General features: G+C 44.5%; 4 protein-coding genes across 4 annotated transcripts; 1 reads left to right on the top strand and 3 right to left on the bottom strand.

Annotated features, from left to right (window-relative positions):
- Nucleotides 1–8743: 8743 nt before the first annotated feature.
- cenpx (centromere protein X) lies at nucleotides 8744–10295 on the bottom strand. Its single transcript, XM_040190658.2, has 5 exons — nucleotides 10183–10295; nucleotides 9537–9588; nucleotides 9395–9448; nucleotides 9221–9309; nucleotides 8744–8911 (listed from the first exon to the last, which is right to left on the bottom strand). Exons 1-5 carry the CDS (start codon nucleotides 10216–10218, stop codon nucleotides 8897–8899), a joined length of 246 nt encoding a protein of 81 aa, XP_040046592.2. The 5' UTR covers nucleotides 10219–10295; the 3' UTR covers nucleotides 8744–8896.
- A 763-nt stretch (nucleotides 10296–11058) lies between these two features.
- Nucleotides 11059–12522, bottom strand: LOC120827614 (uncharacterized). Its single transcript, XM_040190657.2, has 5 exons — nucleotides 12253–12522; nucleotides 11978–12091; nucleotides 11798–11893; nucleotides 11543–11683; nucleotides 11059–11433 (listed from the first exon to the last, which is right to left on the bottom strand). The coding sequence occupies exons 2-5, from the start codon at nucleotides 12059–12061 to the stop codon at nucleotides 11299–11301; spliced, it is 456 nt and encodes a 151-aa protein (XP_040046591.1). The 5' UTR covers nucleotides 12062–12091; nucleotides 12253–12522; the 3' UTR covers nucleotides 11059–11298.
- Nucleotides 12523–14980: 2458 nt separating this feature from the next.
- tmc6a (transmembrane channel-like 6a) lies at nucleotides 14981–22089 on the bottom strand. The gene is made up of 17 exons (XM_040190998.2): nucleotides 21238–22089; nucleotides 20637–20899; nucleotides 20294–20537; nucleotides 20118–20205; nucleotides 19787–20035; nucleotides 19524–19714; nucleotides 19303–19447; nucleotides 18756–18899; nucleotides 17991–18139; nucleotides 17531–17621; nucleotides 17277–17374; nucleotides 17085–17180; nucleotides 16928–17003; nucleotides 16711–16844; nucleotides 16358–16534; nucleotides 16168–16246; nucleotides 14981–15704 (listed from the first exon to the last, which is right to left on the bottom strand). Exons 1-17 carry the CDS (start codon nucleotides 21339–21341, stop codon nucleotides 15603–15605), a joined length of 2430 nt encoding a protein of 809 aa, XP_040046932.2. The 5' UTR covers nucleotides 21342–22089; the 3' UTR covers nucleotides 14981–15602.
- A 71-nt stretch (nucleotides 22090–22160) lies between these two features.
- On the top strand, nucleotides 22161–24982 carry syngr2a (synaptogyrin 2a). Its single transcript, XM_040190999.2, has 4 exons — nucleotides 22161–22360; nucleotides 22986–23223; nucleotides 23389–23525; nucleotides 23628–24982. Exons 1-4 carry the CDS (start codon nucleotides 22262–22264, stop codon nucleotides 23835–23837), a joined length of 684 nt encoding a protein of 227 aa, XP_040046933.2. The 5' UTR covers nucleotides 22161–22261; the 3' UTR covers nucleotides 23838–24982.
- Nucleotides 24983–25161: the final 179 nt, after the last annotated feature.

Genomic DNA, 25161 nt, shown 5'->3' with positions numbered 1-25161 from the left:
GAAAAACAGCGAAACAGTAATCGAACGTCTTCTTTGCCATTGGAGGAAAGATACGCTTTGTCTAAGCCGTCACCCTGTTTAACCTTTTATTCAGCATTTGAACATGCAAAGTAACAATGTGTCTGTAATTAATCATTTTAAGTGAAAACATCGCAGCAGGAGCATGATGAAAGGGGCCGTTTGTTGTGATGAAACGCAGAGATTTGTTGTTTTACTGTTTGAGTTCTCTCACACGGCTCTCCTCTCGTTGCATCGGCCCCAGCAGGCAGCTGTTTAAAGTCAAAAGAATCTCTAAAAACTCACTGTACACCTCCTGCTTGACACCACATATTAGACAGGCCCAGTGAAGCGAGCATTAAGCAGATAAAGAGCCAGATATTTTTACTCTGTGGAGTTGGTAGAGCCGAAGCAGAGCTAAATAAGAGTGAATGTTGGGCTGCCGCTACTTCACCTGCTAGCCAGAAAACACAAACGTACACCTGTTTGCCAATAATACACAGGGAAAGTAAAGGACAAGTCAATGTCTCTTTCTGCGGGTTATTAGCATCTTAAAGTCTTGATGCCATCAAGGGATGTCATCGGGATCATAGTAAACTCGTTTGTGATTCTGTAAACGCTTTACTTGGAAAATTCTCTAGAACAAAGAGCTTCACCTGCTGGACCTCCACATTCATGTCTCGGGCCGTTTCAGCAAGGTGGAAAATCCAGGTAATGCAGTCCAACTGATCAGAGCACTTTTGTCTGCCAGCTTTTCTCCCACTATAATTAGCAAATCAAAGCGTAACATCATCAGATGCTGTTTAGAAGCTGAACCCCGCCAGGCCAGAGTCCTCCGCGGCTCACTTGAGGACATACATCTTCACTTTCTATTTATTTGCTTGTGTGCAGTCCCCAAACAAGCGCAGGTTGAGGAACACGGGCTCCACATGCCGGAGGGGGGCTCTGCTATGTAAACCACCCGTGAGCCGTGTTGGCAAATGGATCCAATTTCGGGAACAGTCACAGCACAGATGAATGAAGACAGTGTAAACAGTCTGCGGACCATCCGTGTGTACTTCATCGTCGTTTTGGGGATGCAACTTTAACATCTGTCACAGCAGTTTCACCGGAGTGATTGGAACGTATTTACGGGGCAGAGCGGGAAACAGACCCGGGGCCCGTCTTATTGCGGACAGGTTCAGCGCAGCTGGTTTGAGAGGACAACAAGAGATTTCAAGGAAAGACAAGGCTGTGGCTGCCTGTGCAGTATTGGGTAGCTGCGTAGGCTGCTGTCAAAGCGCTCTGTGAAACCCGTCCAGCTGATTTTATCGCCAGTTTCTTTATTCAGAGAAAGTGCAGAAACACAAGTGAGTTTGCTAAGATTTCACTCACTCTCGCCAGACTTCAAACGCACAGTGAAATAACAAAAGGAAGTCTGCCAATCGAACATGGCTATGTTTGTCTATCTCTATCATTACCACATTTTGAGGTTTTTGCATCACAAAATTGATGTCTGCAGCTATATAAGATAGAATTAAGTAGTTTACTCAGCTGAGCTCTGCTTCCCCTCCCAGCCGCTGAGACGTAATGAAGAATAAAATTTCTCTGATGGCCGGTGTTTTTACATCATTGCCGAGCATCTGACCTTCCCTTCGATATTGTGAGAACATTTCTTCAACAAAGGAAGATGAAAGAAGGAGATATGGCTGCGGTCAGCAAATAAAAAGGTATCATGACCTGAAAAGCACAGCGCATGTTGCGTTCTGTGCTTTCTCCACTTGGGTCAGCAGCTCTACACCCTGGCTTTACCCATGAATAAAACAAGTGTGTAAACTTTTCCCATGACCTCAGCGTGATGGAGATCTATATCTTGTTCCAGAAACATCTCCTTTTGACGGGAAATTGGTAATTGATTCATCGGTTCCTCACCAGAACAATTTTCTTTGTTTTTCTTTGTTTCTTGGACTGTGTAATTTTTTCTTATTGTCCAATTGCCCAACGTATGTACCACCAGACATTAAAAATAATTGTTATGTTCCATATCCTTGACAACTAAATGGTTTTGATTGAATTTTTCTGATTCTTTTACAGAGTTACAGAGTTTAAATGATGTTGGATGGGTGATTAAGATAACATCACTTTAGGTGCATGTGTCTCCGTGGTTGCGAGTGAATATTTAATTTTATCTATAACAACTAGCAGCCATAGTGTTTTGGGCCAAATGTGTGTTGAACAGATGATTGAGTAAAGGCATATCTTTCTATCAGTAATTGCTCAGTGGATCATTTCTTTTGTAGTTGATGCATTTCATACCATCGCTCTGAACCATGTCTCTTTTGAACGTTTTTTTCTTCTTCTGGAAGGGTTTTCATCCAGACCAGAAAATAGAAACCAGCAGCTCACTTTAGAGACCTTAATCAAAAGCACATTTGAGCAAAATTGTCACTCCTGCCACTGCTATGCATCTTGGTTAAGTTTTTATTCAGTTGCCAAACGGCAGGATCAGTGGATTATACGCCGTGGTTATGTGTTTGGATCCATGCAGTGATGATATAATGTGGGACACCTCATACATAGAAATTTCGCACCAAGTCGCTTGTTTTGTTCTTTGTGAATGTATCTCTGAGTTTCCCCAGTCAGGGAGCGATTGTAAGTCAACTAAGTCTTCACTCCCACCTATCTCCACGGCTCAGTGACCTCTGGTTTCCGTTCCATGGGTGGCAGCTCCCTGGTGCTATTAGTTTGCAGGATCAGTGCTGGATGGGAGGAAATGGAAGGGTAACGGGGGGACACCTGGCCTTTTCTCTCTGGGTGCTCAGTCACGGCTTTGCCTCTTGACAGAATCAGGATGCAGGATGTCGCCCTCCCACCGATGAAGCTCCTCAGCCGGTGTAGTGTATCAATGCAACGTCCCACTGCAGCACTGGGCTATCTGGTCGCAGTAGATGGTCGTGCTTGCACCGTGCGAGTCATTCTGATGCTTTTATACACGGCGGAAAATCGGCACCGAATTAGGGACCTGCCCTGCGGAAATTTCGCACCCTAAAAAGACAGATCCAGAAACTTTGATGCTCTGTTGGAAATGTGACTGTTTTAATGGATAAGATCACCATATAAAGAGAAAAAAGGGAGGAAAAAAATAAGATCAGGTGAAGAGAAAAGAGATTAACTGTTTAGCCAACAGTCTTTAAGTCGGCCACCATAAAAGCCTCTGCACATTAAGTCAGAGGAGTTGCCTGCTACATTTCTCCCTCGGTGTGTTTCATCGCAGGGTGAGCGATTGAGTGGTTTGAGAAAATACCAGCGCTTTGTTTTATGTACAGAAAAGTAAGAGCGCCAGCGGTCCCTTTTGAAGCCCCTTCAAATTTATTGTTGTTTTTCTAGGAGAGGCGTTTTTTAAATTACAGCTCATTGTGAGTGGATCTGCTCTTTTGCTGTTTTTGGAGAACGGCTTTCATTTTATGTCTGGAAACATATCGCCTTCTGCTCTCGGTCGGATTAAGGTAGAACATTTCGGGGGAAAGCCTGCGGAATGCACTGTGTCTGCAAAGGTCAGCGATGTTCTTGTGTTGGCCCCCTCTTTTTCTACATTTGACCGTGCAAAGAGAAAAAAATCCAATCGTGTGAATTTTGGAGCCGACTGCATTAACCATTCGCCATCCGACCTCCAGTTGTGTGATGTGTAACTCTGTGTCCCATTAACTGTGTCCCTTTCCTGCTCCTCCAGACCAGTGGGTTTCCATCAGCTCTGGTTCATTTCCAGTTTGATGTCAAGACAAGCTGGTAAATCACCTCAGCCTCAACTGGTCGCCCTGTTTGCGTGCTGGAGAAACAAAAAGAGCCCGAATTGGCTCTTCCAGGAAAATAGACACCTTGCAGCCGAGCACCCTGCTGTGTTTCCCGTTGACCCTGAAGTTTCACCTTCCCTCCAGCAATACATGTGCAGAAACAGGTGCACTTTCAAAGTCTGAGGGCAAGCCGGAGCATTGGAGCAACTTTTTGATACGAAACATTCATGTCAAAGATCAAATCAATTATTGAAAGCAGACTCTGACATCTGAAAGGTTGTGGTCCAGGATTTGTTTGAAGAAATGTCTTCCCAATAGATGGTGGCAGTCAACTGCAACAGGTCTTGGATTTTAAGCTAATTTATTCAAAGGGTCACAAAGACGACCTGGTCTGATCCATTATGTTTACTACTCCTTAAATCCAGCACTATAATGGCAAACGTTCAGCAGGTATAGTGTGTATTATGCTTAACATCTGAGGTTAGCATGTTAGCACGCTAATTACCACCAAACACAGTTGAAGCTGATATGATTGACGTTAGTTTGGCAGGTTTCAGGTCGTAAACCAAAGAAATGGACGCGTCTTTGAATGGTGATAGTGTGAGATGAGGAAGAGATCACTGAAGGTTCAAGGATTGTCCCCGACATTAACGTTTGTGCCAGATTTCTTAGCAATGGGTCCATCACAACTAACTCAAAACCACTCGGAAACATAAAAACATTAGCAACAAAAGTCACTTGTATCCATCCGTTGGTTAGTGAGATAGTTCATCCCGGATCAAAGGGTTGTACCGACCAAGTACACGTGGAGTGATGAGTCCCATACCTGTACCAAAGTGTGAGGCAATCCCTTCGCTTTGAACCTGTATCACCAGGGATTACCGCTCAGGTTTGCACAACACAGCCGACAGGAAGCTGTTAAAGACGAGGACCAACTCTGCATCCTGACCTCTGACCCTAACATCCTGACCTCTCCTGCAACCTGACATGATCCCTTGTCTACATGAAAGCTGTCCCGTTGACTCGCCCGGGCTAATTTAGAGTTCCGGTGCCCCCCCAACCAATGTGGAGACAGACAGTCCACATGCTGGCCTCTGGACTTGTGGAGGGAATTTGGAAGCCAGACTTAATTTGACCCAGTACCCTAAACCATTGTTTACGCAAGCCTCCTTCCGGCCACAGATTTGTTTTATCTACACACACTGAGGGGGACAATCTGATGCTGAACCTCTGCCGATGGACTCTCGGACACTCAGTGCCAAAACTTTACATCAAAATCAAGCAACCTTTTGCCCCCTTGCACCACTTCTGTCCAGAAACAGCATGTGCGCTGTTATTGCAGTTAATATTAGCCCGTCGCAGAGGGCTTCACGTGCCTTCTGATTAAGTCCTTGAACTAGTCTAACAAAGGTCGAACTCACACTGTGCGAGCTGCCACCAGCTAAAGAGATTTTGGTCATTACTTGCTCCTTTTTAAATATCATCAAACATCGGCCCTTTCATCATACTGAGCGCGTGACCGTCAAGTTCACAGCTTCTCTAAGCGTGACTGACGGATCCTGCGAGGGTCCGATGCCTGACTAATTTCATACCACTGCTGTTGGTGGGACCTAAAAATAGAGTGCTCCGCTGACCTCCGGTCCAGTCGGTCTTGGCGGCTCGTTTGAGGTCGACCCCCCCCCTCACACCCACACACACGCACAAACACACACACGGCGCTTTTGACGTCACCTCAACCGAATTGCTTCTTTATTTTTAGACTCTCCCAAAAATAATTGAGCGGCCTCGTTTGCTTGAGATTGTGCAGTGTTATGTAAGAGGATTACTCTGTTGTTATTGCGTATGCTCTGACCGTGTAGGCCTCCACGGGATGGAGGTGGAGATGGAGAGTTGAGGGGCCTCGGGGTGGAAGAGGAGGGTAATGTAGTTAAGGTAGTAGTGCAGGGCTCCAGAAATAACCCAGCTGGGGGCCTAATTGTACATCTCTCCTCCTCCCTTTTCCCTCTTGAGCTGCATGAGAAGGTCTTTGACCTTATCATCCACCTCAATGGTTCCGGAAGAATCCTTTCCGCCCCCCCCGCGGCTACAAAAGCCCAGGCCGATACGCAGAGCACAGCGGCAGACCATCTCCGACCTGAGACTAACAGCCAAGCGCCACAATCATTTAGGAGTGATCCCAGCAGAGCGCCCAAGTGGCTCAAACTTCCAGGTATGTTCTAATCATGCCCGGCGTGGGCCCCGTGGCCCCCTGACAAAGCTCAGCTCAGGTCCCTCAGAGACGCCCGGGGGGCCTAGAGGAAACCTGCATGTCCCCGCAGAACATACAGAGATGCTGCATCTGTATTTGCATTCTCTACACGCACGCAAACCTTCTGAAGCACTGATGTGCGCAGCAAACAGCCGCGACGCTTTGTTTGTTTTTTTGTTTTTTTTGGACGGATATGTAAATGTTTGTAACTCTTCCTGTGTGCGTGAGTTGCGTGTGGAGCATCTAAGAGGAATGTATTTGCTCTGTGTCCCCTGCAGCATTCCTTCATGGTTAGACAGCTCCATGCCCATAAGGGGGCCACAAGGGCCTCTTGTATCCTCGGCACTAATGCATCGCAGCCCCAGATCAAGCACAACATGCATGCAAGCACATACGTGCACACACAAACATCTGAGAGCAGATGCATGCCATCAGATATTTGTTACATAAGAACTCACAAACATATGTAATGAAATGTGGGGTTAAAAACGGCAGACGACACCTGCAGCTGTCCCGTCTTCTCCGTTTTTTTTTTGCAAGAACTGTACATTTATTTCAATTGTTTGTCTTTCACAGACGTCAAATATTTAAAGCAGATTCAAAAGTAAAAGGTCAGTTTAATTAAAACGAGCAAGGACTTAGTGGTAATGAAAATGTTGCCCATCGTACAGTGCATGTTTGATGCACACATTCCCTGTACGAGAAGTCCAATGAGCCATACGAGCCCACACACTTCGATGTAGCTTGTGCGCTTTATATTTGTCCTGCTTGCATGTTCTTACTGCCGTCTCAGAAAATCCCGCAGTCAGAAAAATAGTTTTATGATCACTCGTGTTAGAGGTGACTCTCGTTTGGGCCCGAGAAGAAAGGAGCTCTGACGGATGACAGAAAGTTGGAAAGATACAAGAGACTGTGACATTCTAATATTAAAAAAATAAATGAGTGAAATCTGACATCCTTCACAGGGACCTTTTGAGAGCGATGCAGGCAACTCCACCACTGACATCTGACTCTTCACCCTAAACCAGGATCACAGCTGCCACGACGCCTTCGGTAAGCATCCTTCGGTATTTTGTATTAGGGAAAGGTAACCACATAATTTAGACCTGGCTTTAGTTTTATTTCATAAAGAATGAGATATTATCATGACGAAGCTTCCTGACAGTTGCTAGGTGCATCTATAAAATCAGTACGGGTGTTGATGGCTACGTTGGGGCGGGTTGTGATGAGCGCTGTCCAAAGAGCAGCCAAAGGGCTGGAGACGGATCAGTCAGTTTCTTCTGGGAAAAGCTTCTCCAAAGCGTCTGGACTGGCTGTCGACACTCCCCGCCTTTAAAGTATGATCAAGAAAAGCTTTAACTCATTACTTTCTTCAACGCCCCTCCCCATTTTTGTCCTAACTGCTTTCGCATGTTTAATAATACGGCCTTCAGATGTAATTTGTTCCACTATGATGCATCAGGAGAAAAGGTGAACAGTAGTGCACCTCTTCACCAGGACAGACACCTTCCAACAACTCAAATTGTGCAGGAGAGGAGAAAGACGGAAGAGTAATTGTTTTTATTTCATCTGGAAGGATTGACAGCTGGAGATTTCATCTCTAATGCATTTTCCAGCCTGTATACATTCCATTCACTCTTTTTAAATATTTTATATTGTTAATAAGATTAACTATTCCTTCACATTTAATTAATTGAAGTGCACTGATTCCTGATAAATCATTTCAACTGTGTACATGTGTCAAAGCCATAGATCCACACTTTACTGTATTACTCAAAACGAGGGCGGAGCTGTAAATAATTATTAACCTGGTCCTCATGGCACCATTAAAACAAACTTCACTCAACCAAACTCATGACGGCCTGCTGAGAAAGTTTCTCCAGGGAAACACAAATCCCATCCGTGCCCTACTAAAAGGGTGCCGGGTCAAATTCCAGGTTGCTGTGTCCTTGACACAACTACGAGAGCCCCGGACGCTTGAATTCAGCCTCCGGCTGCACGTGAGCGGCACTTGTGAGCGTAGTGAGTCACAAAGCCACACAAACAAATAGTGTGAGGTGCTCTGCAGCTATGCTGACTCACATCGAAGACACGTTGGTCAGATACACCGCCGGTGGAAAACCATCTGAGGCACTCGGGTAAGAGAAAAAAAAAAAAAAACCACATTACCCTCTCCGCTGTAGGCCTGACTTCCCCTCCTGCTGTGGCGGGAGGAGAGAAAGCACCTCGACTACTCGCCTCTTTCTGTTTATTTACCTTCAGAATTACACCCTGCTCCTCTTGGACCGTGTTCCAATGTGTTTTGTTATGTTTCCTTCCAAACAGAATATCCACGCGTGTGGTCTCCTGCCGTGTTTGGCCAACGTGCACACATTCGTGCACACACACACTCCCATTCAACCCCCTCCCCTCCCTGTGCCAGAGGTCCCCTTTGCCCCCCCCACCACCACCTCTAACTAAACATCGCAAGACAGCAAAAGGGAACTTCAAAGTGGCCGGAGGGGGGTAATCCTTTTTTTTTTTTTTTTTCTGGCACTTGTCATCATCTAAGGGACTGGCTGCTCCCCTTATTACTCTAATTGCTTCCAACTGCTGCAGGAGGCTTTGATGAAGGGCACCGTGCACGCTGGAAGCACCTGTTGTTGCACGGGGCAGCACAGGTGGGCCTCGGAGGTGGCCGCTCGGAGGTGTTGCGACAGCTTGAAATCACACAACTGGAACAAACATACAGGGTGAACATTTTTTATGTTACCTAGCATTCCAACAATGAAGACATTGCAAATTACACGGACGAAATTCAACATTTTGGGCATTGAAAGTGTAGGATTTGAGCAGGAACACGCGGGCAACGCTCTGGCTCCATCTTGTGGCGTCGCGTGTGCTAGAAGTCCAGCAGCTGCATTGGAAGACGGAAGAAAAGGCGAGTGAGTAGTAGAAGCGTTTTGTGCATTGATGACGTCCTGTGTGAAAGTAGTTCTTTATGTTTCACCTGCTTTTTTTAATTTAACAAGCGAACTACAAGCATTTTCAGCTTCAACTAAAGGCTTAAATGCCCTAAATCTCTCTTATACATCAACAATATAAACTACAACATTAGAATAACAGGTGCAGCGATCAAAGAAAACCATAGCAGCCTCATAATCACAATTGGATGGATTTTGAATAATAATAAATAATAAATCCCCAACGATGGCGAGCTACCCACCAGCTGAGGCAGGATTTTTTCAAAGTGCTCGATGTCCACCTGGTCGCAGTCCTCAGACTCGGCTTGTTTTTGTGATCTCACGGCAGCCTCTGGAAATGAGAAAACACACCGGAGGGTTTTTTATTCATAACGCGATCTGTGTGCGACTGCACAGAAGGGGACGACTAGACTCACCTTGGACAAATATCTTCAGCATCTCTGTCATGAGCAGCACAGCATCACCACTTACTGCAACAGAAGGAGACGCGTTCAGCCAAGAGAAACAGTTTGGAGAGGTTGAGATGTTACCTATTGAGACAATGTTCATTTGACCCACGTCTGGTTTTGTCCTCCTTGAAGAAACTGGACAAGAGTTTGCTTACGGTTTCCTGTAAATGAGCAGAATGCAGAACGTCACCGTAACATATAAATATGTGAAAGACATTCAGGAATGAATTCTTCCCGCAGAGATGATGTTTATCAATGAGGCATAAATAATAAAGCTAAAGTGAAAAAAGTAAACCGGCAGGTTTTTCTGTGAGGACAACAAACTGGAAAGCCAAGAGAAAAAGGAAGGAAAAGTTTAAAAACATCACTGCGTTTATTTTGAAATGTCGCGCTATCCACGACTTCCTCAAACCAAACTGCCTTCGGAAAAGACCATAATTTAATGTGTGAACGTACCTGACGTTAGTGTTATCCCGCAATAACGAACACGGAGCTCTTTTATTGTTGCTATTGTGAAGCACATTTCCATTCGGCACACATATACTGTCTATTAGTCTGCTGAGTAATATCTAAAGTTAACGTTAGGTCCGAAGTTGAATCGCCCGACGGACTGATTCATGTGCAAACAGCCTCGACGTGAATACTTCGCGTAAACAACAACAACATTTTAGCCTCTTCATATTCGTCTTTATTGAACAACGGGGGAAACCGAGTACGTGTAAACAAATCTAAAAAAAGCAGCGATGTCCTTCTACCTTTTTGAATCCAATCTCTGCGTCTTTCTCCGACATGTTTGTGAACGCCGCGAGAGGAACTTGGCGCTCTGCGTCGCGATTGGTCGTTGATCTCTGACGTCATTCGAAACGCCCTCCATCGACGAAAAACAATGATAAAATGAAGCCTCTTGTCTTTATTTATTTCATTATATGATCGTTTTACAACTTTAGACAATTATTTTTACACTGTTTTCTTAGGTATTTTCTTTGATATATTTTCATTTTGACATTAAATTCACCAGTTTGTAAATACCTAAAATTGTAGTTTTTATATGGCTGTTAATATTTTCAATAGTCCTAACATTAAATAGTTAATATTGGTGTCAGAGGAATCCATCCATCCATCCATTGTCAAACCGCTTATCCTGCACACAGGGTCGCGGGGGGGCTGGAGTCCATCCCAGCCATCTTCGGGCGATAGACAGGGTACATCCTGGATTGGTCGCCAGCCAATCGCAGGGCTACACAGAGACACACAACCATTCACACTCACATTCACACATCTACGGGCAATTTAGAGTCCCCAATTAACCTGATCCCCAGAGCATGTCTTTGGACTGTGGGAGGAAGCCGGAGAACCCGGAGAGAACCCACGCAGACACGGGGAGAACATGCAGACTCCACACAGAAAGGCCACTGGGCGGAATCGAACCCAGGACCTTCTTGCTGTGAGGCGACAGTGCGAACCACCACGCCACCGTGCCGCCCGTGTCAGAGGAAGAAAAGAGCAAAATGAGGTTGTCAACCTACCTTTTTGAATCCAGTTTCTGAGTCCAACAGTGGATAAAAGGGAAAAAACAATCTTAATCTAAAACTAAATCCCCCATTTCCTTGACAAACATTACAAAACACATATAAAATGATAAAACTTTATTCATGAAAAAACACAGATTATAACAAAAAGAGAATACTTTGTATTACAGCAATTCACAATTTGGCCAAATAAATAAAATAACATTTTGGTTTCTTATTACATTACATTAGGTATTTTATTGCAGCTCCACTATTTTTTATGAGCCATATTAGTTTACAGTCCCTAAATTCTTTGAACATACATTTATGATTTCAAGCTTATAAAAGTCACAGAGTATTTGCTTATTCCTCCTCCTCCTCCTCCTCATCGTCCAACCACTGAGGATCTTCCAGTAAGTAGCCCAAGCCCACCGAACGCTTTGATCGAGATCCGGGAAGGGCTTGCTGGGAGTTCTCCTCATCTGAATCCTCCTCTGTCTGAAACACAGATCTTTTCCGTCAGTCAATGGAAACAGAGACCACAAATGCACACTTAAAATCAAATACTGCTAATCAACATTTCTTTCAAGTTGCAAAAGATATATACCTTTGGACTAACAACTCGTTTCACTTCCACTTCGCCTCCAATGTCGTGGGGACCGGCCCACTCCGCTTGGTCAGCTTCATCCTCCGAAGAAAACCTCACATAGGCCATTGCTTCATTTTCCTCTGATTGGATCTTCAGAATCTGGGATCCAAGTCAACATATAAGGAATTTGCATAATTCAATTAAAAAATATATATCTTCATAGTTTATTCAAGAACGTATTCAACAAAAAGCATAACTTGTGTCAGTGTTTACCTTACACCTTGTGACAACTCCCCATTCCTTAAAGTAAGCTTGCACATATCCTGCATTGATGAAGTGGTTCAGGCCTTTTATGATCAACCCATGGTGCTGTTAAATGAGAGAAAATGATGCCATAAAATTTTCCTTAGGTCTAAAAGTGATGACAGTATAAAAATGAGAAAAATTGTTTACCAGTTCATAGTCTTTGGCAAAAGCAGCCATGTGTTTCTTTGGAAGACTGATAAAGACACTTTTCTTTTTTGAATTCACTTCCATAATAACTGGAGGGAAGATACGATTTGCAATCTGGAAGGTAATAAAGTGATTACAAAAGAAGGAAAAAATTACAATTATGAAATAGAAAAAAACAACGATTTGAATTTAAGTTCAAATTATTTAGAAATAAGTATATTCATAATTAACAAAGGGATTCAAAGTGATGAAATGAAGACAGGAAGAAAACTTACCAGAGATCTGTAGTGAGACGCACTCTTCCAAATAGACCAAGTCAAAGTTGTAAGTAGAATGAGCCCACGGGTTTATATCCTCTCAACTGGTGTTTTTGGGGGTTTCAACTGAAACTGATTGGCTTGTCAGACACTTACCCAACTTGTGTAACAACCATGCGTGCCAAAATATGTTATCAGGGAATTGCTGACATACTTGGAAATGCAGCAACTTGTTTTAACAACAACAGCATCACATACTTGTACTTTATTGTTTCCCCCCAGTGGTATGATGACGCAAGTTCACAATCAGGTCTTAAAAGTTAAATGTCTTGTAACCCTCTTTTGATCAAACAACAGCACTGAACCCAAGTCACAAGACTTAACGCACAAGAAATGTTTTGCATGGTGTTGATGCGTCTCTTCAATGTTTTCTTTGTAGTGGTGGCATTATTTTCCATTCAGCTGGATGAACCTTAAGGTGCAACATGGGATACCGAGCAATACCAACCCTTCACGGCACAGCGGGTTCACGCATTACCTCCACCTGTCGGTGTCCGAGCTGCGTGCGCGTGCGTGGAGGCGCTGTTTAAGCCCGGCCTCCGCTTTCCACGATGGGAGCAGACGAGAGGACCCCGGAATCCACTGAAATGTTGGTGACGATCATTAATATGTCAAATGAATACCGCACCACTTAAAATGATCGCACTCATTTTCATATATTGTGCGTTAAGTCGATATATTGCATATCGCAACAGGCCTGCATGTGATTATGTGATAGACATTCAATAAGCCTTCTTCGCGCAGAAGTTTGTTTTTCACTTTGTACGTTGATGTTTATCAATGAGGCGAACTAAATACACCCGAGAGTTTAGTGAAAAGTAAACGGACCAAGAAAGGAAAAGTTCTTTAAACTGTTTATTGTGAGTATAAAAAACATCATTGCGTGTATTTTGAAACGTCGCGCTATCACGACTTCCTCAAACCAAACTGCTTTCGGAAAAGACCATAATTTCATGTGTGAACGTACCTGACGTTAGTGTTATCCCGCAATAATGAACACAGCTCTTTTATTTTTGCTATTGTGACGCACATTTCCATTCGGCACACATATACTGTCTATTAATCTGCTGAGTAATATCTAAAGTTAACGTAAGGCCCCAAGTTGAATCGCCCGACCGACTGATTCATGTTCATGTTGAGTCCAACAGTGGATGCAATGCCCCCCCTCCATTTCCTTGACAAACATTAAAATATAACTTTATTCATGGAAATCCACAGATTATAACAAAAGGAGAATAATTTGTATTACATCGATACACCGTTAGGGTTAAACCGATGAAATAACATTTGGTTTCTTATCACATCACATTAGGTCATCTAGCTGACGCTTTTATCCAAAGCTCTTCCAAATAGACCAACTCAAAGTTGTAAGTAGAATGAGCCCACGGGTTTGTCTCCTTAGTCTCAGCAGGTGTGTTTGGGGGGTTTTAAGTGAATGTGATTGGCTCGTCAGAGATTTACCCAAGTTGGTTTTAAATGCCAACAAAGCAAAAATCATGGTGTTCTCAAAAGCTCCTTACTCAAATGAAAATATATCTTCTGTAAAAACGGCCCAAGGTAACCCAATAGAGATTGTCACCAATTATAAATACTTCGGTGTTCTTTTAGATAGGGAGCTCTCTTTTAAATTACATATTGAAAACCTGGTAAAAAAAAAGTAAGACTAAGGCTTGGCTTCTTTTACAGAAATCGCTTGTGTTTCTCTTTGAGAGCGCGTAAACTGCTTGTCTCGTCAACTTTTTTACCTTTAGTTGACTATGGAGATGTGCTGTATATATGTGCTTCGTCCAAAAGCCTAGCAGCTCTGGACCCTTTTCTGTATATCACAGTGCACTGAGGTTTTTCACTGGCTGTGGTCGCCTCACACATCACTGTCAGCTGTATATGACGTCTGGGTGACCATCTTTGAGCACTCGGAGAGAAACTCACTGGTTGTCCTTGATCTATAAGGCTCTCCTCGGTATGGTCCCGTCTTATCTATGTTCACACCTCCGTGGAGCAGAAAACCAGTACGCTTTAAGGTCCAGTGATATTTACTGCTTGTACACTCCACGAGTGCGGACTGAATTGGGGGAAAAAAGCATTCAGTTTTGCCGCCCCATCAACATGGAACAATCTCCAGGCTGAACTGAAAATGTCTGAACTCGTATCTTTTAATGTTTTCCGACGTTCTCTAAATGGACAGACAACAAAAATCTATTGAACGGTGCCTCTGCTTTTGACCATTTTTTCTTTGTATTTTAGTTTTTTAACTTTAATTTGTATTGTGGTTTTACTCATGTCATGTATATGTATTTTATGGCTGTTTTTTAACGACGTGTGCTGCTGCCTTCTTGGACAGGTCCCATTGAGATCTCAATCTCAATGGGACTTTTACCTGGTTAAATAAAGGTTAAATAAAATATAAAATAAACATGTGTGTTTGGCATGTGTGCCAAAACATGTTACCAGCGAATTGCTGACACCGACTACTTGGAAATGCAGCTATTCGTTTTAAGTATGACATCACATACATTCTTTCCCCTCAGTGGTATGAGGATACAAGTTTACAGTCAGCTGTTCAGCTGCAGTGGAACACGTTTAAAAGTTGAATGTCTTGTAACCGTCTTTTGATAAAACAAAAGCACTTAACCAGTTGCCAAAATATTATTATTACTACTATCTTATAAAAAACACTCAAGAAATGTTTTGTATGGTGTTATTGCATCCCGTTTTCTTTTTTTATTCAGCTATGTCATATGGTGGCATTATTTTCCATTCAGCTGGATGAACTTTAAGGTGCAATATGGGATACGGAGCAATAATATATTACGCCTCTATTATACGTTACATAGCACATATACAACGCAGAACATTTTTATGTATTCACATGTATTTGTTTTTCAGATTTAACAATTATTTTCTTATAAACATAATGACAAAATAACAGATACAAAAACAAATCCTGAGATATGTAAGGGAGCTGCATGAATAAATATATCAATAATACTGTGAAAATGGCCAGGATTCATTTGTGCTCATGCGGAACATTTCAATTTTAACACTGTGATACGGTTACAGGGTTTGCTTTTCGCTTTTGTTCTCAACCGTCTACTACAGCCCAGATGCATATCCCCGATTAGATCATATCTTTGCGTTGCTAGAGCCTTTGTTGGGAATGTTGTTCAGCCACAGACTGGGGAGAGAAATTAAGAGGAAAACGCATCACATGCAGGATAGTGTTCACACAGAAAAGCCTTTCCAGATTAGAAACGAGGTCATTCAAAAGTTGGCAAACAACGAAGTTGTGTTGCGGCCACAAAGAGTTTTCAGCGGTGACTCGGATCACTTCCACTATGAGGGGGAACCAGGCCACTCCGTTCATAGACGGCTTGCAAATTGGCGATGAGGAACTCTTTGTCTTTACCTTCCTGTAAAAATAGAAAATATACACAAGCTAAACGAAGACTAATATCAACACACAATTTAGACATTCTACCAAATTCCCTATTTGGTGGATTTCCACGACATGTGTTACAGACATTTATGGTACCCGGATTGTTTTTAGGACTTTTACTACTGGATAGATTGCTGGGAAATTTGGTACAAATATCGGTCACTATTTTTTCTGCAGCACTACGAGAACATCATTTATATGCTTAGTCTCAATCTACGATATGGATCACCATTTGTGTTTCACTCTGGAGGAATTCTGATATTATATTTAGGCTGACAAAATATGTTCAGCCTCAGTTTCACTATTTCAGCTGAATGACCAGATGTTAGCCTTCTAAAATGCTACTCTACAGCTGCGAGCGTGTCAAACCTCCCACATGTTAAACTTCTGCATGTTTGGATGGTCATTGTGAGCATTTTAGAACGCCGCATGCTTACATTTTCAATTTGTTTTTCTAACCGACTGATGATTCGTTTTTGGCCATCAACAACTTGAGTGCGAATGTATATCACCAATCTGAAAAATAGAAAGCGTAAACATCGAGACACGATGCACAAAATTAGATAAATAAACTGTTAGAAATAAAAAAAAACATTTGAATGATAACTTCACCTGGTCACCACTTACAGAAAGACTCCAGCCACCAGGAATAAGAAGAGTGGCTTCTCCAGCAGAGCGTTGTAGGCCCAGTTGAGCCAAGAGAGGATCGGGTGGCTGTTCCCCAGCTGCTCGTCCCGCATCAGCCCCGACTGAAACATCGTGGTCAGATTCCTGAAAGGGCCGCACCTCGACGAGGGTTTAATCCTGAGGACGCCAGGCGGAGGGATTTTGAAGATACGCGCGGGTTCGATAAGCGTTTGTACAAATAGACCCTTTTTTTCAACATTTAAATCGGAGGTTAGCCAGGTTTATTCTCTATTGAACAATTCAAAAGTAAAGAGGAGAACCAACGTTCAACCCCTCTCCTCTCCTGCACTCACTTCCAAATGATGTAAGCGACGGACACAGCAGCTCCAAGAAACGAGGGGAAGCACAACAGAGAGATGAACACTGTCGTCATCTGACTGGCCCGCCAGGGCTTTCTGGATGCCTGACAGTTGAGCATTAGACTGGTCTGGAAAGAAAGAAAAAAATAATTTAAAGTAAAGGCAAATGAGTATAAGTGTGATGTTAAGGAACAAGATGTTCTGTACTGACCTTTTTCATGTAGAATAACAAAAACAATTTTATGATCTGGACCGCGGGAAGCAGTGGCGCAAACAGCATCCCGAGCCTGGGAAGAAGTGAGGGCCGTTAAAGTTTAATGGGCTTCTTGTTGTGGTGAAGTACTTGATGGGCCTTATGGGGTTATTACCAAGTAAGGGTTTGCCCGTATATGAGCTCCAGCACATTACGAGCGATGTCAAACACTGGCATCCGCTTCCTTTTCAGAATTTTTGTGGAAAAAAGCCTGAAGAGGGAAATAATTTAACGATCAGGGAACGATGTTATTAACAGTGAACAAGGGAATCAAGTTACGCGGTTTATGGGAGGGGGACCAACTTGCCTCCACAGGAACTCTCCCAAAAAACTGTAAAGCACTGTGAAGATAAAGTCCATCAAGAGCAAGCAATACAGTTCTTGCCCCACAAAGCTCTCCCAACACTGAAGACGACAGAAACAGCGAAGTAAAGGTCACATCATATCCGGCATCAGGTTTTTTTTTTTTTCTCAGGAAGCGGTCGGAGATACTGAGGAATGAGTTTCACATTTCAGCGTCGCTAGACTGGAATTTTTTAAATACAAGGAAGTTTTTTTTACCAACAAACCAAGCCTTTCTGGTTCCAAGGCAATTCGCCCGAGCCAGCGAAAACCCAGCACTCCAACAATACTGACCTTCAGCAGGAGGTTTCTGAGGAAGGAATTGTTTGAATGTTCATTTGAAGACAAAAACAAAAAACAGCGTCAAGTTAAAGTCCGTGTTACATAAATAGCTTCCCATTATAGTAATACTTGCGTGCCATTAAAGCGTTCATATTTATTTACTTATTTTATGCATTGGAGCCATCAGATTCAAACAAGTAAAGACTACTCTTAGCAATTAAAACAATAATTGAAGAGAATATGTGTTTACCGTAGTTTAGTGCAATTTATACAATAGACATATTTATTAATAAATAGTACATTTTGCTGCTTCTTTATGCTTGACAAGTCTCGCCTTGCTTTGTCGGTTCTTGGTGTCTTATCTCTTGGTTGATGTTTGTTCAGTTGTTTTTCTCACCTGAAGATGGAGACATAGACGCGTACACTGGGCGAGTCACGATTCTCCACCCAAGCACACAGGTTGAAGAAGCTGGGAAGTAGAAGGTTCAAGGCGGACACCCCTGCAGACAAGCGCAGCGGCTGGGTTTCTTTGGAAGAGAAAGAACTCTGTGAAGGAATGGACAGATCATCACCTCAGCACCGGCTGGGGGAAATAATTCCTTCAATGCAACATCACGAATAACACAGCGGAAGCTGTCACGTTTGGGAATGACAAAGAAGCAAATGTGAAAGTAAACCAAGGAAAGATTGGTGATGAAGCAATCACTAACTGACTGATCTTATCTTGCTTTCAACAACGTATCGGGAGGCTGGCAGTTTGAGGGCAAAGTTGAACACGCGGATTTCATTTGTACAAGAAATCATGAGAAACATCTGGAAATAAAACAGCACATCCAGTTGGTTAAAGGTGGCATGAGAGCATGAGTTTCAGTGGTGCTGTGAAGACGGAAAAAGTTTGCAAACCTGTGTTAAACACCCTCAAAATACCCAAGTCCATCTTTTGGGGTGGTTCTCATGCATGGCAGTTTTGTAAAGCAGCAGCAGGCCCTAACGAAGTGTGATAAAAATCTTCCAGGAAGGTAAAAGGAGAAGGAAGTACACTGCGTGCGGTGAGAAAGGGGTTCTTTAAAACGGACGTTTTCGTGGCTATTTTTGAAAAAATTTCACGTAGCTGCTCAGATGTGCATAAAAAATGCACATCCGTTGTGTAGTTCACTATCACCTCTGACAGATAGTAGACTGCCAAGGCGCCGAGAAAGATGCTGCTCAGACATGTCGCCCACGCCGCCAGGTGCACGATCAGGCGGCGGAGTCGCTGCCTCCAGCTCTTTTTAGTTTCTCCACGGATCACCTCCGACAGCAGCTCCTGTAGGAAAAGCAGGGGTTTGTAAGGTCGAGCCATCGCTGTTTATTGAATAACATGTTCAAAAACACGTTGAAAGTGTGATCCGGCCGGGTATGGATTGCCTTTAGTCTAAGGGGATATTTGAAAAGCTTTCCTTCCCAACAAAATGGCGTTCTTTAGCCTCCCGCTGTCCAAAAAAAGGTTACATGTGGTGGTGGAAATGCACCATTAAAAGCTTCCTGGGTGTAAAAAACTGCAAAAAATGTGTGAACACACATGTCGCATTGAACTTAAGCGTGCAACGTTCTGAGGGTGTAAGCTTACTGCTTTTAAAGAAGTAAGCGTTGACAGTTTATTCATGTTTGAGATGAGTCGGTTTCATGGTGCATGATATTGAAAATGAGTCTGAATATCCAACGTCTACCTTGAGCTGAGTGCAGATTTTCTCAGACTGCAGTTTGACAGGCGTCTCCTTGCTGACTTTAAAGTCCCAGGAGCAGAAAACCTTTACAGCCCAGTTTCCATTAGACGCGAGGACCTGAAAATTTCTCCCGAAGGACTTGGACATGCTGCGGGGGAACAACATCGCCATGAAATACGCTGCCACGAGTCTTCATGGGGAAGTAGTTAAGTTATTGCTCCAACCTGTACACCAGGATGATGCAGATAATGGCGAAGGAGATGACGATGGTGAAGAAATAGGCCGCGGGTATGCTGTATGTCCCCGGCTGGGGCCCGCCGCTTTCACACTCCGGGGATCCGGCGGGCCGGCAGGTTTGGAGCACGCCGTTGGTGTAGTAGCCGTAAAACATCACACTGTGGGAGATGTAATCACCCTGCAAGACAATAACTCTCGAGTCAGGACAGGGCCACAGGATCCCTCACGCGTGGGCCGCGTTGCACCTCACCGTTCCCGTAAGGAGCCCGAGGCCGGTGAAAGGCCGAGGAGGGTCAGCGGGAGGAGGAGGAGGGTTGACGGCTTGAGGGAAGACCAGGAACAGGCCTAAGATGACGAAGAGGAGGAGGTTGAAGAGCAGGAGGGTCCGAAGAAACAGGAAGTAGGAGAGCACCCCGGTCCCAAAGCGCCCGCTCAGTCTCTTCATGGGCGAATGCCACAACTGGAGGGAAGTGAGGCCGGAGCGGCAATGGGCCCAAGTCTGAGGGGAGGAAAGACAGAGAACCCTTTGAGTGAAGGACTTATACCCACAAACACGTGTGTGGCACACAGTGTGTACTCACCCTGCACACGCGCACGTACTGGCGACAGTTGCACGATGCGTTTCTGCTGACGAGGGAACTCTGGGCCGCGTCGCTGAAAACAAGTCGCCTGATAACAGACGGGCCGGTTGCTCGGTTACCGCGATGCTCGGTTTGTTCGCAGAACATTATGGATGTTTTTTCTGGGCCACGTGTACCTGACGTCCTTCTTATCGGCCAGGCTGAGCGCCGCGGCCCGCAGCCTGCGCATCCCCTCGCCCGCCGGGAGGCCTCGGAGGTGGAGGACCAACTGCTGCTTCTCCGTGTCCTCCGTGAACCTTGACATTTTCTGTACCCTCTCGGAAGTTATTTCCTCCACATCTGCCAGTTCCCGGTCACTTTGGAATGTCCCAGCGGGGCGTGAGGCATCACGGGACGAGGTCTGGTGTCGCCGTGGGACTGCTGCAGCGCCGCTCATCCGCGTGGGGATAAAAAGCAAAGTCAGTTTACACGTGTCCATGAACTTTGTGGACCGATAATCGGAAGAAGGCTTCATCTCACCAGCAGCGCGACTGGGCATTGCGGAGAGGACCTTTAAGGTGGCGGCCGACCAGCGATTCCTCTGCAGACACCTCGGCTGCCTGACGTCGAGGGGCTCGCCTCTCGTGGGACCGCCAGCAGGAAATGGCTGATGTTCTGCATTTGTGCCGATAAAGCCCGTAAAAACGCCCATTTGTAGGGTTTCAGGGCACCTCTGGGTGCTGGCAGCTGGCTCTACAAAGAGCTGGAAGGAGTCGTGACCTGGTTCATTGTCCCCCATGTTCCTAAGGGAGAGGAACCGGGATGGCCCAACAAACCCTCAGTACAGTAGCATGTATACCTTTTTTTATTTTTATGCTGGATTAAAAATGAAGAGATTTCTGATTTCCCAGATCACCTCGCCCACCACAAACCAGATACATGGAAGTCTCCTTATGGGTTTCCAGTTCAGAATAATAAAAGAGCAAGAGGCCTCAGATATAATGCAAGATGGACTAAAATCCTTCAAAGCTATGGCTAAACGTTTTTTTTTTTGAAGGACCCAAAAACAAAAAGAGAATGACTTGTGTAAATGAAACAGCACCGTAAAACAAAGTAAATCAACTCTTTTAAGACAACTCACTCAAAGTCAGAGTCAGAATCAATTTGACAGATGTCTCCTCCGTATGCCATCGTCCTCGAATGATCTCTGTACCGCAAACACACGGCTCCCAGCGGCTCGGCCATCAGCACCAGTCACACAGACAACCAGAGAACAGGGTGATAAGGCTGACTGTCTATTCTTGACTAATTGTCGGTACACATCATGCAGACTTCCCGTCTCTCTCTCTCTCTCTCTCTCTCTCTCTCTCTCTCTCTCTCTCTCAGCAAACAGCTGTGCCTGTAGATGCAGAGCTTTAGGCCTGCAGCCTGCAATAAGTTACACATAGCTGCCATTTGTTGTTTTGTGTGTCATCCACACATAAAATAAAAATTAAAAAAATAAAAACACGGTGTACACGTATCTCAAATCTAGCACTCATTGCAAACAGTTCGAGGGAAGTACCAACATGGAAGTGTGTGTCTTCCGATGAAAAGTGGAGGGGAAGTCTGAGCTGAGTGAATTTAGAGTAGCGGGTGGTCGGCGCCCTCTAGCGGTCACATTCAGGAACTTCAACATCGCATCAATCTGGAGTCAATAACATTGGAAGGACTCGCAGTAGGCACCCAGCGAGTTCTCGTTTTCCACCCGTATGGTTTCCTTTGTTGGGTTTCAGTGTTGAATCTCATATCCGTTGCATTTGGCCAAATCCCAATAACGTGTACGATATGAATATTTGCTCCTTGTAAAAAATAAATAGCCCTGAAATGTTTATGTTGTATGTTGCTTCGACTCATGCCTCGTCCCCACTGCCTCCTTGAGTACAGAACCCACCTACGTCATTTACATTTACATGTTTTAGGGCACGGCTTATTGTGACTCAGATTGGAGTCCGCATTTTACGAGCGGCACTTGAACACGTCGGAGCAGAAAAAGTTTTTTTCCGGAAGCCGCTCAGGCAAAACGAAACTGTCACAAACTTTGACAGGGGAGACTTCTACTCGTCTTTAAATCCTTTATATAGAAGTTGAGTTTTTTTTGACCAAACAAAACAAAACAAAACAAAATGCAGGGCAGCGCTTACGGGGCCTCGCTGGCTGGCGGTGCTTTCGATGTGGTGAATTTTGCGAGACAGCCTCAAACCATCTTGCGCTGCCTGAGCTGGGTGAGTGACTCCACGGAAACACGTTAGCATCGCGCGTTAGCCGACCGTGTTGTGCTCACAGATGTGCGCTGAGAGAGAGGGGGGGGGGGGGGAAGAGTCCGTCAGCGATGCTGCCTCTCGGCTACGTGAGCCGCCGACACAGGACACTTAAATAAAGTTACACCAAGAAGGAAAAAATGTCATGCAACGTAACGGTAACGTTATCCCGTTGTAGCGCTTGTTGACGTCGGCTAGCGGCAGCTAGCGCGTCCAGTGCCGTGTCTCGTGGTTTGGAAGCAGATGCCGAGTTGCTGCCCTTTTCTCTCCATGCACGTCTTTTTCACATCCAGGAGCCATAACTTTGGCCCTAAAGCAGCTCTGTCCCTCCGAGGTGTGAGGAGGGACCCTGATCTGCACCAATCGGCCCTAAAACATCACTCAGATTTACACCTTCAGAATTCCTTTGTGCAACCAAAACTGCCTCGTCAGATGTTTTGAGTTCGATTTTTTTTAAATCTATTTTTTTTATGGTGGCAGCTGATGGGAATCATGTGATGGGAGTCACGAGGCCCTTGCAGCCACGAAATATTTGCTTCACTACCACCGCCGCCACCTGTTGTTAACCCCGCGCGTCCCTCCTTCGCAGGTGTTCTCCATCGTGGTCTTTGCAAGCATCACGGCAGAAGGCTACATGAACCCATTGGAGGCGGAAGACACCAAATGCATGTTCAACAAAAACGACAGCGCCTGCAGCTACGGGGTCGGGATCGGGGTCCTGGCCTTCCTGGCTTGTGTGGTCTTCCTCGTACTGGATGCCTACTTCCCACAGATCAGCAATGCCAAGGAGAGAAAAATGATTGTCATGGGAGATTTGATCTTCTCAGGTGAGCGTCACGTTTCGCTGTAGACGACTGCTACTTGCGTGAATACAGGAAGCTTGTGCCCTCCCCAAAAAACAGGAAGCGCGGCCTGGTGGAGGTTAATTCTGTCATCATATTTTACTTTAATCCTGACTATTTAACTTTCCTCATTGGGGGGCGGGGTTACAGGGGCTTGGACGTTTCTGTGGTTCGTCTGCGCCTGTCTGCTGGCCAACCAGTGGTCCAAAACCGCCGACTCGTCTGTCATCGCCAAGGATGCCGCCCGAGCCATCGTGACCTTCTCATTCTTCTCCGTCGTCACTTGGGTGAGCCTTTCGTCTGTGTGACCGGCGTTCGACTGACAAAGATGGCGGGCCGGGTGGCGGCAGAAGCTCCGCCTTTTTGTAACTGTAATCTCCTCCCGACAGGGTCTGTTGTTTTACTTTGCGTTCGGAAGGTACCTCGAGGGCGTCAGCGACTTTGACCAGGGGTACAGGGACCCGGCCAACGACCACAGCACGCCGTACCCGCCGTCTCCGTACGCCAGCAGCAGCAGCAGCGGGCCGGCGGGATACCAGCAGTCGCCTTTCTCCAACAACCAGGAGCAGCCGGGAGAGTACCAGCCTCCAGCTTATTGAAGTCCGACAGGGGAGTTTGCTTTCTTTTTTTTTCTTTTTTTTTTTTTTTAAATAAACGTGTGCCAACGACTTCATCCACAACTCTGTTCTCTGCGTTCCCTTTCACCCTCTGCAGGACGTGTTTGCGTTTAGTTTGGCTGCACTGAGGTGTTCTTACTTCATAGTGTTGTAAGTTGTGTGGTGGCGGATTGCTGCGCTGTTCAATGTGCCACACAGAGCGGGGGAACTCTGGAGATTTATATGGATATATCTATATCTATCTATATATATATATAGATAGATATAGATATGGGTTTTTGGGGGGGATAGACAGAGATTGTCATGGACAGACATTGTTGTCATTGTACCAAACCAGCTGAAGTTCTTTTTATGCCACTTTTTTGTTTAGGACATCAGTGCAAAGCTGTTTACTTCTAAGCACTAATCAACCAATCAGCTTCACAGAGATGCCGGGAAGTCTGCTTTTCCTTTTTTGAGATTAATAACAACTAATTGTCTTTTAAATGTGTTACTTTTGACTACATCATAGTTTTTTTGTTTTTCATTACTGCCAGTCATATACGGCAGTTCAACTATAATTTACTGATAGAGTTCAGTAGATTTTTTCCTATGTTACTTAATTAACGATTGCATTGAAATGTGCCCTCTACAACTACTGTAATGCCATGCTCCTTTCCTAGTTATCAACCACTGAAAATGGCTTTCATGCACTGAAAAGCTCAGTTAATTTCTTTAGGGCAGTTAGTTGCCATTATTGGAATTTTTATTTATGATTTTAAATCAATTCTGCCAGCTATTATTTAGTATTCATCAGCTACCTCTGTAGAAGTATAAAGTGCTCTCCTTGAGTTCACTCTTAAGTATCTAATTGAGTAAATGTTCCAGCCATGAATAGTTTTCAGGAATTCGGTGATGTTGTGCTAAATTGGTATATTTATTATTTTTCTCAATCCTTTAGTCCAGCTACATGACAATCAAACTATATTTGTTTCCAAATGACTTTATGCTCCTGCTTCTCGTACACTGTAGTTTTGCATGTGTTGCAGTTTCGCTGCTCAGTGGCTTTACAATAACTCCCCATTGCCTTTGTACAGTATTCTGTATCACGCAGGTTTTGCCAAATAAAAACTGTTGATGTTTTTAAACCGGGTCGGCTTCTTCTTGCGATCCTCTTATGAGTGAACCGGAGTCGGTGCAGGGTCGTACTCCCTCGGCAAATATTTGAATAGTGATAAGTGAATGCAAAGGAACTGTGGAGGTGGCACTCACTATGTAAAGACAATGCGCGTTTTACAGAAGAACATTAAAAATGAACCATGCCTTC

The sequence above is a fragment of the Gasterosteus aculeatus genome, chromosome 11 (assembly GCF_964276395.1).
Source record: "Gasterosteus aculeatus chromosome 11, fGasAcu3.hap1.1, whole genome shotgun sequence".
NCBI classification, from domain to species: domain Eukaryota; kingdom Metazoa; phylum Chordata; class Actinopteri; order Perciformes; family Gasterosteidae; genus Gasterosteus; species Gasterosteus aculeatus.
The sequence above is the reverse complement of the archived record's forward strand: the minus strand, read 5'-3'. Positions and strand labels throughout refer to the sequence as shown.

What these genes read in the sequence shown, in the direction of transcription:
- LOC120827614 (XM_040190657.2), bottom strand. Translation starts at nt 12,061, where the DNA reads ATGGAAGTGAATTCAAAAAAGAAAAGTGTCTTTATCAGTCTTCCAAAG. An exon ending in GAGTTGTCACAAGGTGTAAG is followed by an intron (nt 11,684 to 11,797) that starts GTAAACACTGAC and finishes CTTGGATCCCAG; the next exon opens with ATTCTGAAGATCCAATCAGA. An exon ending in AACGAGTTGTTAGTCCAAAG is followed by an intron (nt 11,434 to 11,542) that starts GTATATATCTTT and finishes TCTGTGTTTCAG; the next exon opens with ACAGAGGAGGATTCAGATGA.
- syngr2a (XM_040190999.2), top strand. Translation starts at nt 22,262, where the DNA reads ATGCAGGGCAGCGCTTACGGGGCCTCGCTGGCTGGCGGTGCTTTCGAT. An exon ending in TCTTGCGCTGCCTGAGCTGG is followed by an intron (nt 22,361 to 22,985) that starts GTGAGTGACTCC and finishes CCTCCTTCGCAG; the next exon opens with GTGTTCTCCATCGTGGTCTT. An exon ending in TCTTCTCCGTCGTCACTTGG is followed by an intron (nt 23,526 to 23,627) that starts GTGAGCCTTTCG and finishes TCCTCCCGACAG; the next exon opens with GGTCTGTTGTTTTACTTTGC.
- tmc6a (XM_040190998.2), bottom strand. Translation starts at nt 21,341, where the DNA reads ATGGCCGAGCCGCTGGGAGCCGTGTGTTTGCGGTACAGAGATCATTCG. An exon ending in CAGTCTACTATCTGTCAGAG is followed by an intron (nt 18,140 to 18,755) that starts GTGATAGTGAAC and finishes ATTCCTTCACAG; the next exon opens with AGTTCTTTCTCTTCCAAAGA. An exon ending in GTCTATGTCTCCATCTTCAG is followed by an intron (nt 17,622 to 17,990) that starts GTGAGAAAAACA and finishes TTCCTTCCTCAG; the next exon opens with AAACCTCCTGCTGAAGGTCA.
- cenpx (XM_040190658.2), bottom strand. Translation starts at nt 10,218, where the DNA reads ATGTCGGAGAAAGACGCAGAGATTGGATTCAAAAAG. An exon ending in CAGAGATTGGATTCAAAAAG is followed by an intron (nt 9,589 to 10,182) that starts GTAGAAGGACAT and finishes GCTCATTTACAG; the next exon opens with GAAACCGTAAGCAAACTCTT. An exon ending in CAAGGAGGACAAAACCAGAC is followed by an intron (nt 9,449 to 9,536) that starts GTGGGTCAAATG and finishes CTTCTGTTGCAG; the next exon opens with TAAGTGGTGATGCTGTGCTG.